Below are 16,314 nucleotides of genomic sequence, written 5' to 3'. Positions count from 1 at the left end.
GGCTCATGATTTAATTAGGGCAATCACCGGAACCCTGATAACCTGCTTAAATGATATGCGCTGGTGCCTTTGAAATGGCTTTCCATGACCTCAGGTAGACATGCTTTCCTTGATGCCTCCTCAAAGCCAGTTTGCTTTTGACAAGGGATCTTGAGGAACCCAAGGAAGGGTTGGCCTTGGAAAGATCCCAGAAACAGAATAACAGAATTGGAAAGGACCGTGGAGGTCCTTTAGTCCAAGCCACCACTCAGGAAGGAATCCCCATACCATGAGCCATGGTAGCGCAGTGGTTAGAGTGCAGTACTGCAGGCTACTTCTGCTGACTGCCAGCTGCCTGCAATTTGGCAGTTCGAATCGCACCAGGCTCAAGGTTGACTCAGCTTTCCATCCTTCCGAGGTGGGTAAAATGAGGACCCAGATTGTTGGGGGCAAATAGGCTGACTCTGTAAACCGCTTAGAGAGGGCTGTAAAGTACTGTGAAGTGTTTTTTAAGTCTAAGAGCTATTGCTAGTCCTTCCTTCCTTCCTTCCTTCCTTCCTTCCTTCCTTCCTTCCTTCCTTCCTTCGTTCCTTCCTTCCTTGTTGATGCAGTCGCTAGAATGCAGTATTACAGACTAATTCTGCCAACTGCCAGCAGTTTGATCCTGACTGGCTCAAGGTTTACTCAGCCTTCCTCCTTCCAAGGTTGGTAAAATGAGGAGCCAGATTGTTGGGGGCAAGAGGCTGACTCTGTAAACCGCTTAAGAGAGCGCTGTAAAGCACTGTGAAGTGGTATATAAGTCTAAGAGCTATTGCTATTTTTTTCCTTTCCTTTCCTTTCCTTTCCTTTCCTTTCCTTTCCTTTCCTTTCCTTTCCTTTCCTTTCCTTTCCTTTCCTTCCCTTTCCTTCCCTGCCCTTCCCTTCCCAGTGGTTAGAATGCAGTATTGCAGACTAACTCTGCCCACAGCAGCAGTTCGATCCTAATTGGCTCAAGGTTGACTCAGCCTTTCATCCTCCCGAGGTGGATAAAATGAGGAACCAGATGGTTGGGGGCAAGAGGCTGATTCTGTAAACCGCTTAGAGAGGATTGTGAAGCATTATATAACTCTAAGTGCTATTGCTATTTCAGAGAAATGGTTGTCCAATCTCTTCTTTAAAATCTCCACAACTTCTGAAGGCAAGATGTTCCACTGTTCTAGGTTGCTTCTCTCCTTGATTAGTTTCCACCCATTGCTTCTCATCCTACCTTCAGGTGTTTTGGAGAATAGCTTGACTCCCTCTTCTTTGGGGCAGCCCCTGAGATATTGGAACACTGCTATCATGTCACTTCTAGTCCTTCTTTTCAGATAACAGATAATCAGAGTTGGAAGGGATCTTATAGGTCATCTAGTCCAACCCCCCACCCAAGCGGGAGAATTAAAGTAAACATAGCTTCTCAGGCAGCTGAATTACAGGTAGTTCTCAACTCACAGCCAAAACTCAGGAACAGAATTTCTATTGTCAAACAAGGCAGTTGTTGAGATGCACCTGATTTTACGACCTTTCCAGCCACGGCTGTTCAGTCAATCCCTGTAGTTGTTAAGTGAATCACACAGTCATTAAGCGAATTTGGCTTTCCCCACTGAGTTTGCTTCTCGGAAACCAGCTAGGAAGGTTGTACAGTGATCACATGACTTTGGGGGCACTGCAACCATCATAAATAAATGTCAGTTGCCGGGTACCTGAATTTTGAACATGTGACTGTGAGGATGCTGTGGCAGTCGTAAATGCGAGCACCCATCATAGTAACTTTGTAACTTTGAAGGGCCGTTAAAAACGGTTGTAAGTTGGTTGTAAGCCAACTGTTCAATTTTGTCTTAGTGTATATTAGATTGAGGGAATGCAGCGGTTCAGTGGCTAAGACACTGAGCTTGTCGATCAGATAGGTCAGCAGTTCCGCGGTTCGAATCCCTAGCGCCGTGTAATGGAGTGAGCTCCCGTTACTTGTCCCAGCTTCTCCCAACCTAGCAGTTCGAAAGCACGTTAAAAAAATGCAAGTAGAAAAATAGGGACCCCTTTGGTGGGAAGGTAACAGCATTCCATGCGCCTTCGGCATTTAGTCATGCTGGCCACATGACCACGGAGACGTCTTCGGACAGCGCTGGCTCTTCAGCTTTGTAATGGAGATGAGCACCGCCCCCTAAAGCCAGAAACGACTAGCATGTATGTGCGAGGGGAACCTTTACCTTTATATTAGATTGAGAAGGAAAATGGGGGGAAATCCATGATAGCATTGAGTGGTTCCCCTTTCAATAATGCTACCAAAAAGAGGTATTTTATATTCATTTTCGGCTTAGTAACTTCTGGTAACATCTGGTCATCCATAACGCAAAATGAAATGCTGGATCTATCGGACTTCCTGCTGTTCTCAATGATGTGCCATTGACCATCATTTTCCTTCTTGTAGATGTGCATGTGGAACCTCACAAGAAGCAACTTCATGTGACTCTGGCTTATCACTTCCAAGCCAGCCACTTGCCCACCCTCGAGAAGTTGGCTCAGAGCATTGATGTCAAACTGGGCTGTGACTGGGTAGCTGCCATCTTCTCCCGTGACATTAGATTTGCCAATCATGAGGTAAGTTGGACTTGAAGGAACTTCTTCTAAAAACCAGGAAGATGTTCTGAGATCAGGGTTGACTGGTCGGTGGTGCTTCCTTGGCGGTATTATAGAAGTGATTTGTGACTTATTCTGGGTTGGCTTCTTGGCTTCTCGGTTGGGTCAAGAGTCTTTGCTTCCCAATCTTGTCAACAGTCTTAGAATTCCGTGGTGGATTCTCAGAATTCAAATACTGCAAAAGTAGTGAAGTAGGAACAAAAGAGTGGTGCGGTGGCCTAGAAGTGGAGCTCTCGCCTCACAATCAGGAGGCTGTGAGTTTGATCCTAGGTAGAGGCAGATATTTTTCTCTCTGGGCACACTGAGAATATATCTGCTGAACAAAACTACACATTGGCAACAGGAAGGGCATCCAGCCAGTAAAACGCTTTGCTAGCTCCATTCGATTGCCCAGACTTCACTCTGTAAGGGATTATGGGGTCGTTAAAAGATGATGAAGAAGTGAAGTAGGAATATTATTATATTATTTATTTGGGGGTGGGAATTCCAGAAGCTTTAGTCTTAGAATTTCTCCTGAGAATCCAAGGTTAGGGGAAAAGTAGAATAGAACATAGAATAATAGAATTGGAAGGGACCTTGGAGGTCTGCTGGTCCAGCAGGAGACTATCCCATTTCAGACAAATGGTTGTCCAGTCTCTTTGAAAGCTTCCAGTGATAGAGCGCTCACAATTTCTGAAGGCAAGGTTGGTTGATTGTTCTCACCATTAGGAAATTTCTCCTTGGCTTTAGGTTGCTTCTCTCCTTGGTTAGTTTCCATCCATTGTTCCTTAGTTTCCACCCATGGTTCACATCTTCTGAAGGACCGGAAAAGGGAGCCTAAAGCAAAATATTGACCAGTCAGGGCTCAATTTCTTCTTCTTCTCTCTCTTCCAGACCCTGCAAGTCATCTACCCCTACGCCCCACAGAATGATGACGAGCTTGAACTCGTGCCGGGAGATTTCATCTTCATGTCCCCCGTGGAACAAATCACAACTAGCGAAGGATGGATTTATGGTACTTCATTTGCCACGGGGTGCTCAGGATTGTTGCCAGAGAATTATATCACCAAAGCCGATGAATGTGGCACTTGGGTTTACCATGGGTGAGTAGTAGTTCCATGTTTTCTAGTATTTTCAGGGGGAAATAACCCTAATCCTGTGCAGAAGGGGTAATAAGAACTTTTCTTGTGGATGGGTCTTTGAAGCAGTTTGGTAGGCATACCGTGGGAGAAATTCAAGATGAACTTGTGGCTAGAAGTATGCTGATAGAAGGTCAAGATGAACCTGTGGGTAGATACATGTTGGTAAAAGGTCAAGATGAAGTACTGATGGAGAAGAACTGACCTCTCTTGGATATTAAAACATCAACCTCTCAGTCTACATCTCATTTAATGGCTATAATTTGGAGTAATTTTTGGACATTGTCCAGACTGCCTAGGAGAAAGTACAGATACAGATTAACAGAGTTGGAAGGGATCTTGTAAGTCATCTAGTCCAACCCCCAGCCCAAACAGGAGACCCTACTCCATTTCTGACAGATGGCAGTCCAGCCTCTTCTTGAAAGCTTCCAGCGATGAAGCTCCCACAACTTCCGAAGGGAACTTCTATTCCATGGGTTGATTACTCTCCCTGTCAGAAAATTCCTAGGTTGAATCTCAATCAGTTTCCGTCCATTATTCCCTGTCTAGCCTTCAGGTACCTTGGAAAATAGCTTGACCCCTTCCTCTCTGTGGCAGTTCCTCAAATAAAATAACTCTCATCTTTGTGCTTAGTTCTTCCTCTCAAATGGCTAGCATTTTGGAAAGGAACAGTAGAATCTCTTCCTTGTGAGACAGGTTGCAAAAGTGATTTGCTCCAGATTTTAATAATATCTTCCATAAGAGAGCTGACATTTGGAAACCAGGTCAGTTATAATCCTCAGTGGTAGACAGCCATTGGCCCTAGGGAGGTGACATAAGCAGTCTGATCTTCATATAGTTGTGTTATAAAACCAACCCCTGTATCTTCCTGCATCTTTGGAAAACATTAGTTTAACTTTCTTTTTACCATAAAAGAATTGGTGGAGGCCAGCTGGTACCAGGTACAGGACCCTTGGGGAACATTCTATACTTAAAGAGTTATATTCTCCACAACAGCAACAGCACTTAGACTTATATACCGCTTTACAGTGCTTTTACAGCCCTCTCTAAGCAGTTTTACAGAGTCAGCCTATTGCCCCCAAGAATCTGGGTACCCATTTTACTGACCTTGGGAGGATGGAAGGCTGAGTCAACCTTGAGCCAGTCAGGATCGAACTGCTGCTGTGGGTAGAGTTAGTCTGTAATACTGAATTCTAACCGCTGGGAAGGGAAGGGAAGGGAAGGGAATGGATGGAGGAAGGGAGGAAGGGAGGGAGGGAGGGAGGGAGGGAGGGAGGGAGGAAGGAAGGAAGGAAGGAAGGAAGGAAGGAAGGAAGGAAGGAAGGAAGGAAGGAAGGAAGGAAGGAAGGAAGGAAGGAAGGAATAGCACTTAGACTTATGTACTGCTTTACAGTGATTTACAACCCTAAGTGGTTTTACAGAGTCAGCCTCTTGCCCCCAACAATCTGGGTTCCCATTTTACTAACCTCAGAAGGATGGGGGGTTGAGTCAACCTTGAGCCTGATGAAATTTGAACTGCCAAATTGCAGGCAGCCGGCAGTCAGAAGAAATAGCCTGCAGGACTGCACTCTCACCACTGTGCCACCGAGGCTCTTGTTAGCCATATTTTTTGTTTTCTGCATTGGGTCTAGGTCATATTCTATTATGAATGCCACTATTTCCTCGTCTCTCGTGATGTTCACTGATGGGGTGATGGATCGAAGAGCCCAGGAAGATCAAGGACCAGGAGAAACAGGGCCTCTCACAATTTTCTGTCAGAGTATGCAGGTAAGGAAAGTTCACACTTTTGTGAGTCTCCTTCTACCTGCCTCCCGGCTTGAGTAGAGAACTCAAGCCAAGGTAGTTTTTAAGTCCTACTTTCTTCTCGTGGTCAGCCCTTAAGGATTGCCAACACACCTGGACCCCAGAAAAGATGCCTTTTTGTTTGTCGTCACGGAGAAAGAATGGATGTCGTGTTTGGAAAATACTGGCTCTCACAATGTTTTGATACCAAAGGTGAGTTTCTCTCCATTCTACTACATGACGAACCTGTTCATTCCTCTGTGTTTACAAGTAGCTAATTTGGAGTTCAATAATGGGGATTCACCTGATTTGGAAAATGATGGGAAGTAGGTGGGAACAAAAGCAAATGAGAAGGAAGAGAGTGTGTAGGTCCAAAGACCTAAAAGAAAGAACGTATGGTGATTTCTGAGATTCTGGAACTTCCTAGACAGACAGACAGATGCCATGGGAGCCTCTTGCAGACATTTCATTACCTAATTGGGTAACTTCATCAGTTCTGGAAGGGGGTGGGGTTTGCTTTCTGTCTACATACCATGTCTTAACTGATAACAGATAATCAGAGTTGGATGGGACCTTATAGGTCATCTAGTGCCCAAGCAGGCGACCCTACATCATTTCTGATAGATGGCAGTCCAATCTCTTCTTGAAAGTCTCAAGTGATGGTGCTCCCACAACTTCTGTTCCATTGGTTGATTGCTCTCACTGTCAATAAGTTTCTCCTTATTTCCAGGTTGAATCTCTCCTTGTTCAGTTTCCATCCATTATTCCTTGTCTGGCCTACAGGCGCTTTAGAAAATAGCTTGACCCTTTCCTCTCTGTGACAGCCCCTCAAATATTGGAAGACTGCTACCATCTTATCTTATACTTATCTTATACTGTCAGTGTTGGTGAGATGTTCTTGATGGTTCATTGGGCTGTTGTTTACTTGTTAGCTTATTTGTTTGAGTTGGTAGTTGGTAGTTCCTTGATTGTGTTATTGTTTACTGCTTGATTTGTTGTTCATGGATGGAGCGGGGGAGGGAGGGAGGGAGGGAGGGATGATACATACATCATAGAGATGATGATGAAGAGATTGATGATAGATTAGATAGACAGACAGATAGACAGACAGACAGACCTTATCTGAGCCTGGAAGTGGTTTAGAACTGGGGTAAGAAAATACCAGGAAATTCTAAGGCACTAGGCCAAACTGAGAAATTAAAAAAACAGCCTAGAAGAAGACAAAGCCAATTCACTTCTAAATCAATCCCATGAACATTGCATAGTGTCACCTTGAAAAACCATGGTACCAATCCCAAAATGGCCAGGTCATCCCATTAATGTACAAGAGGTGGCAACACTTGGCCAACTTTGGCTGATCTCAAAAGAACACCAAGGACAAACCAAATTATATTTTAGAAGGAGAGGACATCAGCCTCTCCAGCTGTATACACTCAAGGTCAATCCCGCCACCACTCCATCCCCCAGAACTCAATTGGGGGCAAACACTTTCTCTAACGGACCCAAGAAAGCTTCACAGATGCTACCAGGAGTTGAGCTTGACTTTCATCTTGACTTTCATCCTTGGGGAATCTCTTTATCCAACACTGTTCTCTTTCTCTGAACAGGAAGATACATCCGCACAAATCTGAATATGCCTCACAACTTGCCTCAACGGAGCGGTGGCTTTAGGGAGTACGAAAAGGATGCTCCCATCACAGTGTTGGGATGCACGCAAGCCCGGCTTGTGGGTGAGTTTGCCTGCTTGGGGGTTGGGGCAGGAAGGAGGCACGTTGAAAAGGTGTTACGTTGTCTTTGCAAGCTCTTTGTCTATAGCAGGGGTGTCAAACACAAGGCCTGCGAGCCACATCCAGCCCACAATGTGAGATCCAGCCAGAGGTGGTATTCAGCCAGTTCTGACCAGTTCTGGAGAACCAGTAGCGGAAATTTGGAGTAGTTGGGAGAACCGGCCAATATCACCTCTGACTGGCCCCGCCCCCATCTATTTTCTGCCTCTCATTGAGTCCCTGCTGATTGGCTGGGTCTTCTTTGGTTGCCCTGCACAGGAGAATGGAGCTGGAAAGCAGGTTAAATGGGGTGGGGAGGGAGTGGGAATTTTGCAGTATATCCTTCCCCTGCCACACCCACCAAGCCATACCCACTGAACCAGTAGTAATTTTTTTTTGAATTCCACCACTGTTTATGGGAGGAGCAAAACAAAAAACAGCTGTAGCCACCAGAGAGAAAGGAGAAGGACATGCCCACCAAGCCACATCACGCCCACCAAGACACGCTCACAGAACCGGTAGTATAAAATTTTGAATCCCACCACTGGATCCAGCCCTCGGGGCCGCCCTAGAAAATGTGAGAGGCTGACCCGCATCGCTTTGGCCCATTGTACCCAGTACATAGAGGAAACATGCCATCAATTTTGGGGAGTGGCGTCAAGCTGGCCATGCCCACCCAGTCAGCCACGCCCACCCAATGAGCCACACCCACCCAGCCACACACCCCAGATCAACCACAGCCCTGATGCGGCCCTCAATGAAATTAAGTTGGACACCCCTGGTCTAAAGCAGAGGTCCCCAACCCTGGGCCATGGCCTGTTTGGAACTGGGCCACACAAGCAGCAGGCAAGCATGCATACGCAGCTCCATTTGCGTGAGTGGTGGGCACTTGTGCACATGCGTGAAGCTGCAATTGTCCGAGTGCCTGCTGATCGTGCCAATGGAGCTGCGTGGGCAAGCATGCCCACTGGGGGGGGGATACAAAATAAACACAGTCACAAAAAACAAGTAAAGCCCCTTTTATTCCTTTACTTTGCTTCCAAGCTCCAAATATCCTTGACTGAAGACAAAAAACTCCCACACGAGCAGTTACAAGAAGGAGGAAATGCCGTTTAAACTAAAAATGCCTATAAATTATAAAGAGTAAAAAAACAACACAAACCAGGCAAGATAAGGGCTTGAAGACGTCTACAGATATCAGAACACACACTGGGAAGGACGCTGAACTCAGAGAGGAACCATAAACTAGAGATATTTCCATGCTTTGTTTCCAGCAGTCCGCCTGTACGCATGTCCGTCCACTTATTCAGTTGTCACAGCTGCAGCCCATGGAGAGGATCAAGGCCCTCTCCTCCCAAAGAACCCATTCTCTCCCTTATCCTCTCCTCCTTGCATGCCCTAGGATGGAGAGGGGCTGGGCCTGGGTCCTCCTCCGACTGCCCAGACGGCCTCTGCCCTTCCCCGGCCTCCTCCACAACCTCCGGAGCCACACTTCCACTCCCTGTCGGCTGTTCCTCCTCTCCCTCAGAGTCAGTCTCCACCAGGGGCATGACCCCCACCTGCCACTCACACAGAACTATTTCCCCTCCCCCTCTCCCCATCACTCCGCAAAGCCAGAAAGAGAGTGGGGGCTATTGGTCTAAAGCAAGAGTGTCCAACCTTAGCAACTTTAAGACCTGTGCACTTCGACTCCCATAATTCCTGAGCCAGCCATGCTGTTGGACACCCCGATCTAAAGGGCCTGGCACATTCATCCTTGCAGTGCCTTGTGATCCGTTCACTAATGCTCCTGTAGCTGTTGGCATCTCTATAGCACGACGACAGCAAAGCCCCCGTTTTTCACACCTCCTCATGGGCTGCCTTGCTTGCCACTGGCCCAGTTTGGCTACAGCTTTGCCAATTGACAAACATTTGTGCCAATGATGCCAATTGTGTCACTCAGGTCAAACAACGTCACCGGCGGAATGCTATCCCATCTCTTCCCCCTCCCTTAGGAACCCATGAAAATGACTTCTGCAATGTCCTACCGCAAGTCTCACATTTTCCAGAGTGACAATGTGATAACACCGCTCAAAATCACCTCTCGAACTAAGCTTTTAAAAGGAATACCCGTTGGATGGGAACGTTGTTTTTTGCAGCACAATTGCCATCTAGAGGCTAAATGCGGTTACTTGCTTTGCAGGGCACAGTTTTATTGTTGGGTTTGTTCTCAAAAAAATGCAAAAATGGGGAAATGATCTGCCCAAATTTATAAAGACCGACCGTAGCTTATGTGATCAAAGTCCAACTTTGAAATCAGGAATGGCAAAGGAGCCAAAATGTTCTCTCTGGCCAAACTCAACATGAGCTAATTTCCAAATGTCTTCTCTATAAAGTCAAACGAACAGCAACTAGAATGTATTACAGTATAAATAATAATCCAGGTTGTAAGTACCTCCCAGTTCCATCGAAACTTCTAATGGTGACTCAGTGACCATTTGTTAGTTGAGGACAACCTGTGACCTGTTCCAAAGATGATATCCGTAGCCTGTCCCAGAACATCATGGCTCCTATGGGCACAGTGAAGATTTCTCTTTTTTACTTTTATCCATCTTCAAGGTCTTTTTAGGGTTGGAGGATCACCATTTCCCTACCTTAAAAAGGGCAGGAAATTTGGCCCTTGGTGTGTTGCAGACCCTGCCGTGTCCTTAATTTTGAACCCGTGTCTCAATACAGGTGAGGCTCTCCTTGAAAGCAACACAGTCATCCACCACATCTATTGCTCTCCATCGCTGCGGTGTGTGCAGACCGCACACCATATCCTGAAAGGTAAGTCACTGGGTGGGTTGATGTTGGCTTCCCTGAAGGACACCCATGGCCGAGTCCATCCTAGTGATGAGTTTGAGGGCTTGTTCCTGCAGGTCTGTAAAATTATCTTGCCTGGATGTTTAAACCCAGCCAGAATTGTGTTTTATGCACACGTAACAGGCAGTTGATAAAAACATACAGCAAAGAGGCCAAATTTGTTCACCGGAAAGGAAACACAAACAGTTGCAAATGGCATGAAACATTGGCCTCAAATTAAATTTTTATATTATGCTTCTTTCTTTCTTTCTCTTTCTTTTTCTTTCTTTCTTTCTTTCTTTCTTTCTTTCTTTCTTTCTTTCTTTCTTTCTTTCTTTCTCTTTCTTTCTTTCTTTCTCTTTCTTTCTTTCGTTCTTTCTTTCTTTCCCATCCTTTCTTTCCTCCTTCCCTTTTTTTCCTTCCTTCTTTTTTCCTTTCTTTCCTTCCCCCTTCCTTTTTCTTTCCACCCTTCCTTTCTTTCCTCCATCCCTTTCTTTCTTTCCTTCCCTCTTTCTTTCTTTCCATCCTTCTTTCCCTTTCTTTCCTCCATCCCTCTTTCTTTCTCTTTCCTTCCCTCCCTCCTTCCTTTTCTTTCTCCTTCCTTTCTCTTTCCTCCCTCCCTCCTCCTCTCTCCCTCCCTCCCTCCCTCCTTTCTCAATCACTTTTTTTCTTTTCTTCCTTCCTTCCTTCCTTCCTCCCTCCCTCCCTCCCTCCCTTCTTCTTTCTCTCTCCTCCCTCAATGTCTCTTTCTTTCTTCTCTCCTCTCCCCTCCCTCCTCTCTCTCTCTCTCTCTCTCTCTCTCTCTCTCTCTCTCTCTCTCATTATTAGGCTTGCAACAAGAAAATAACCTGAAGATTCGAGTCGAGCCAGGCTTGTTTGAATGGACCAAATGGGTACCAGGGAATTCTCTTCCAGCCTGGATCCCACCCCCAGATTTAGCTGCAGTCAATCTGAGTGTCGATACAACGTACAGGTAGGAGCAACAGTTGCAGGCGTTGGGTATGTCTGGTTTAATGAAAAGAAGGACAAATCAAGGAGAGAACCAACCCACAGTTAGAACAATTAACCAGTGGGACCGTTTGCCTCCAGGAGTTGTGAATGCTCCAACACTGGGAGTTTTTAAGAAGAGATTGGACAAACATTTCTCTGAAGTGGTATAGGGCTTCCTGGTTGAGCAAGGGGTTGGACTAGAAGACCTCCACGGTCCCTTTATTCTCTTATTTGTTTGTATTTATTTATTTTGATGGATTCCTGTGGCTGCCCATCTCACAAAGCCAGTTCTTGGAGGTCAATGGAGTGCAAAGTAATAAGGAAAAAAAAAACCCAAAAGCAGAAAGACAAGAATGGTAGCCGAGTTTTTCCTTCTTACGATACTTGGATTTTTCACTTTCTGTTTCTTTCTTCTTCTTCTTCTTCTTCTTCTTCTTCTTCTTCTTCTTCTTCTTCTTCTTCTTCTTCTTCTTCTTCTTCTTCTTCTTTTTCTTTTAACCTCCACAGACCTCACTTAGCCGTGAACAAATTAGGAATTTCCGAATCCTATGAAACCTACATCAGCAGAAGTTTTCAGGTCACCAAGGAAATTCTAAGTGAATGCAAAGCTAAAGGCAAGTATAATCCCATCCTGGCGAAGAGAAGAACAGTAACATTAGATTAAGAGAGTCAAATAGTCCTTCACTTACAACAGCTCATTTAGTGACCATTTACAACAGCACTGAAAAAAGCAACTTACGACCCGTTTTTCACACTTACGACCGTTGCCATATCCCCCACAGTCACACAATCAAAATTCAAGATGCTTGACAACTGACTCATATTTATGACGGTCACAGTGTCCCCAGGCCATGTGATCCCTTTTTGCGACGTTCTGGCAAGCAAAGTCAACAGGGAAAAACAGATTCGCTTAGCAACCATCATAAGTCGAGGACTACCTGTGTATGTCACACTGCCACTCAAGATACGGTAGGGTGGGATTGTAAAGACAAGGCAGAAGAGAAAACCATCATCCTGCTTCACGATAGGAAACTCATGAACATTGTAAACAGACTTTCTCTCTTAAAAAACAGCAGAGCTCTCTATTCTGTTATGTACAAATTTAAGAAAAAAATAAGAAGGGCCGTCCCATGTAAAGAGGCGCTCTTGGGGAAAGATGCACAAGAATTTATTGTTGCTTAATCTCCTCCCAATGACTGTGTGGATCTTGATTTAAACTCATTTAATTTTGGCCAAAATAATTAATCCATTCACGACTAGATAGCTGGTGTCTTCCCCATTTCAAATGTCTCAAACCTTATCTCTACAGTGAGTTGGGTTGGTTGGGTTGGGTTGAGTTAGGTTGCCTTGCATTCTGTTGGGTTTGATTGCATTGTGTTGGGTTGGGTTAGGTTGCTTTGGGTTATGTTGGGTTGCATTGTGTTGGGTTGTACTGAGTTGCATTGTGCTGGGTTGTGTTGAGTTGCATTGGGTTGGGTTGGGTTGCATTGGGTTGTGTTGGATTGAGTTGCATTGGGTTGTGTTAGGTTGAGTTGCATTGTGTTGTGTTGGGTTGGGTTGCATTGGGTTGGGTTGGCTTGGCTTGGCTTGCAATGCATTGGGTTGGAAAGACACCTTATGAAAATGGTTATGTTGAATAAAGGAAGGAGAGAACGGAAATTCCACCAGAGATTGTGGAAAATCAAGATAGGAAGAAATTGATTATAAGTAGACACAAAACCATTGTCTGTGTGTAGTGGCTTTCTATTTTCTCAACTTCTCACTATCTTCAGCTTAAAAGGACAGCATCTTGGAGCTACTTTGAACTAGAAAACCCATCTGCCTCATCAAACCCACATCAAAGCTTTGCTTCTGTGCCCCAGAGGGCTCATCCCTGGGAAACTTAAATCTATATGATTCTGTGTTTATTTCTTCTTCTTGTTGTTGTTTTAATTACAGGGAATAACATTTTGATTGTTGCGCACGCATCCTCCCTGGAGGCCTGCACTTGCCAGCTACAAGGACTGTCACCACAGAATTCGAAGGATTTTGTCCAGATGGTCCGAAAGGTGATTGACAGGCTGACAAGATAAAGCTCTTTAGATGTGGTTTTGTTTGTCCCCAGATGAAAATCTTCTTACCGAGTCCAAACATGCTTTATTCAGTCAGGCATGATCCCTAAGCTTATTGTCTGAGCACAAGAACCACATGAGCAGGGAAGATTGCTGGAAAGGGATTGTCTCATACCTCATTTGGACAACCAGTTGATGGGGCCCATGAAATTGTGCACATATATGCACATTTGCAGAGCAATTAATCCTGACTGCCCGTGATAGACTTAGCATTTCGAAAAGGTTATTTCAGCATCCACTTCTCTTTTGCACTTGCATTTTCAACATGTGTGTTGCTTCTGCGCTCCTGAAAGAAAATTGTGATTGTGTAGAGGAAGTGCATGGCTAAAAGGTATTCTCTCCCCTCTCCAAACACAATCTAAATAATATTATTTGACCAATCATACTGAAATCCAGTTACTGGCCTGCGACTTCTTGGCTACAATAGAATAACTTAGAATAGAGTTCAGAGGGACCTTGGAGGTCTTCTAGTCCAGCCCCCTGCTCAAGAAAGAGAACCTATACTATGTCAGACAAGTGACTGTCCAGTCTCTTCTTAAAAACCTCCAGTGATAGAGCCCCCACGATTTCTGGAGGCAAGCTGTTCCACTGGTTAATTGTCCTCACTGTTAGAAACTTTCTCCTTAATTCCATGTTGCTTCTCACTTTGATTAGTTTCCAACCATTGTTTCTTTCCCTGCCCTCTGGTGCTTTGGGGAATAATTTGACTCCCTCTTCTTTGGGGCAGCCCCTCAAATACTGGAATACTGCTATTGTGTCACCCCAATTCTTCTTTTGACTAGCCAAACCCAACTCCTGCAGCCGTTCTTCATATGGTTTAGTCTCCCAAGGCCTTTGATCATCTTAGTTGCTCTTCTCTTCCCTTTTCCCAAGTCTCAACATCTTTTTTTGTAGCATGGTGACCAAAACTGGCTGCAGTAATCCAGGTTTCAGAAGAGGATAAAAAGTTATGATAGAAAGTTTAGAGACCATTGTCTAATGATTAAAGGTAATCCTCAATTTACATCCATTCTGTTCAAGGTTTTTAAGAAGAGATTGGACAACCACTTGTCCGAAATGGCATAGACTCTCCTGCTTGATTGGACTAGAACAGGAGTCACCAACTTTTTGGACCTCAGGGACCACCAAGCTCATAATTTTAAATCCCATGGACCAGAGACCCTGGGAAAATCCCCCAAAAGTCTGCAGGAAAATTCCCCACCCTGTTTTCCTACCGATCCATCATTCTTTATTTGGGATTGTAGGATTCCGTCTCCAGCTCCGTTCTCAGGGGGAGAGAGAGAGAGAGAGACTTTTGGCTCCATGCAAGGAAAGCAGCAAAAGTCTTTCTTTCTTTCCCCCAAACTCCGCCTGAAATGAGTCTTTGTGAGATTTGTCATGCTGGCACAGCCTCTTGGAGCAGGATGCCTTGCAGGGTCCCAAAGACTCATTTCTGGCGGAGTTTGGGGGAGAGAAAGAAAGACTTTTGCTGCTTTCCTTGCGTCCAGCCGAAAGCAGAAGAAGAAAGAAGCGGAAAGAAGCAGCCCAGTGGCCAGGCCACGTGCGTGGGGTGAGTGGGGCAAGTCCCCCGCTCTGCCCTTTCCCCCACTCCCCTTACTACTTTGTGTTGTTCGCAATGCAAGTGACACAAGGCTTGTGTTCCTGTGGGCAGCGCAGCCTTGTGTTCCCACGCAGCCTGGATTAATTGCTTTGGGGGTGACCAAAGAACTAGATGACCTTCAAAGTCCCTTCCAACTTTGTTATTCTGTTAAATATTTTGCTGATGTTTTTTTCCCCCCCTTCAATTCAGATTCCCTACTTGGGCTTCTGCTGTTGTGAAGAGCTTGGAGATACCGGACTTTGGCAACTCAGCGATCCACCCATCCTGCCTCTCACTCATGGACCAACTGGCGGATTTAACTGGAGAGAAACTCTGCTCCAAGAATAAAGCCAAAAAAAGTGGGGGGGAGTCAGAAGGACAGGGAAAAAAAGCTTTCTGAAAAACTGGAGCACGTCTCTCACCTCCTCGAGAGTTTTTTTTAAAAAACAAAGAAAGAAAGAAAAAACAAAAAATATTGATGGTGGAGAAAATTATTCCTAACCCTGGAAATGGCTTTAAAAATAACACTTAAGCATATCTGCCACTAAATGGCACTTCTAGGAAAAAAAATAGCAAATATAGCATCTGCTTGGATTGTGGAAAAAATATAATGTATTCCAACTTATTTTCATTCTTTGTCTCTTCAGTCTTCTGTCCAGCAGATAAGTCTCTCTGATGTAAGCCATTGACTTTTAATGTATATCTTTATGTATGTATTTATGTATGTGTATATATATATATATATATATATATATATATATATATATATATATATATATATATGGATCTTTTATTATTGGTTTTCTCTCCGCGAATTGGAAGTATCTAGGCGACGTTTCGATGAAGTCTCATTCATCATCTTCAGGCTTGTGTCTTCAGCTTTGTGCTTTGAAGACACAAGCCTGAAGATGATGAATGAGACTTCATCGAAACGTCGCCTAGATACTTCCAATTTTACGCGGGAGAAAACCCGAATAACCAAAGATCCACATACAAATACCCGCGAGAACCTCAGAAAACATATATATATATATATATTTCCAGAATTTTTTAAAATTTGGAATTAAGGTCTAGGAAGGAGAACTTGTTTTCACTGCCTTCTGCGTAATTGTTAGCAACAAAGTCGTAAACTGTGGGTTTCATTTAATGTTAGTCTTTTTATTTTTGTTGGAGTGCATTTTGTTCTGAGCCATTTTGGATCAAGGGCACTCTAATATATCAAGCAAGATCTCATCCCTTGTAGGGATGTTTCTGGAAAGAAAATTATTTTTCTGTGGAAGAAAAGTTCAGGCCAAAACAGAGAAGGTTGTGTAACATAACAGTATATTTAATTTTTCTAGCCTGGCCAGGACAGGGTTATCAAACTGATATTTGAAATGAACAAAAGGAATCAGAATGCAAAAAAAAAAAAAGGAGAGAGATTTTTGCACAGGGAAACCTTGTTTGCACACTAAAAAAATCCAGGTAATCTTTGACTTACAACCACAACTGAGCCCCAAAATTTTGTTACT

At 44.5% G+C, this 16,314-nt stretch overlaps 1 protein-coding gene across 1 annotated transcript in view; it reads left to right on the top strand.

Annotated features, from left to right (window-relative positions):
* Positions 1 to 16,314, top strand: part of UBASH3B (ubiquitin associated and SH3 domain containing B) — a 68,650-nt gene that overhangs the window by 47,976 nt on the left and 4,360 nt on the right. Inside the window, exons 5-14 of the mRNA XM_026681922.2 lie at positions 2,426 to 2,595; positions 3,508 to 3,716; positions 5,384 to 5,519; positions 5,627 to 5,747; positions 7,142 to 7,264; positions 10,016 to 10,108; positions 10,952 to 11,096; positions 11,621 to 11,727; positions 13,052 to 13,161; positions 15,014 to 15,480. Of these exons, the coding sequence (XP_026537707.1) occupies positions 2,426 to 2,595; positions 3,508 to 3,716; positions 5,384 to 5,519; positions 5,627 to 5,747; positions 7,142 to 7,264; positions 10,016 to 10,108; positions 10,952 to 11,096; positions 11,621 to 11,727; positions 13,052 to 13,161; positions 15,014 to 15,151 (1,352 nt within the window). The 3' untranslated portion in view covers positions 15,152 to 15,480. The remainder of the gene's footprint in view (positions 1 to 2,425; positions 2,596 to 3,507; positions 3,717 to 5,383; positions 5,520 to 5,626; positions 5,748 to 7,141; positions 7,265 to 10,015; positions 10,109 to 10,951; positions 11,097 to 11,620; positions 11,728 to 13,051; positions 13,162 to 15,013; positions 15,481 to 16,314) is intronic.

Source organism: Notechis scutatus, chromosome 7 (assembly GCF_049901735.1).
Source record: "Notechis scutatus isolate UNSWTSFEM ecotype Mainland chromosome 7, rNotScu1.2, whole genome shotgun sequence".
Taxonomy (NCBI): domain Eukaryota; kingdom Metazoa; phylum Chordata; class Lepidosauria; order Squamata; family Elapidae; genus Notechis; species Notechis scutatus.
Note: the sequence above shows the minus strand (reverse complement) of the source record. Positions and strands in the feature narration are given on the sequence as shown.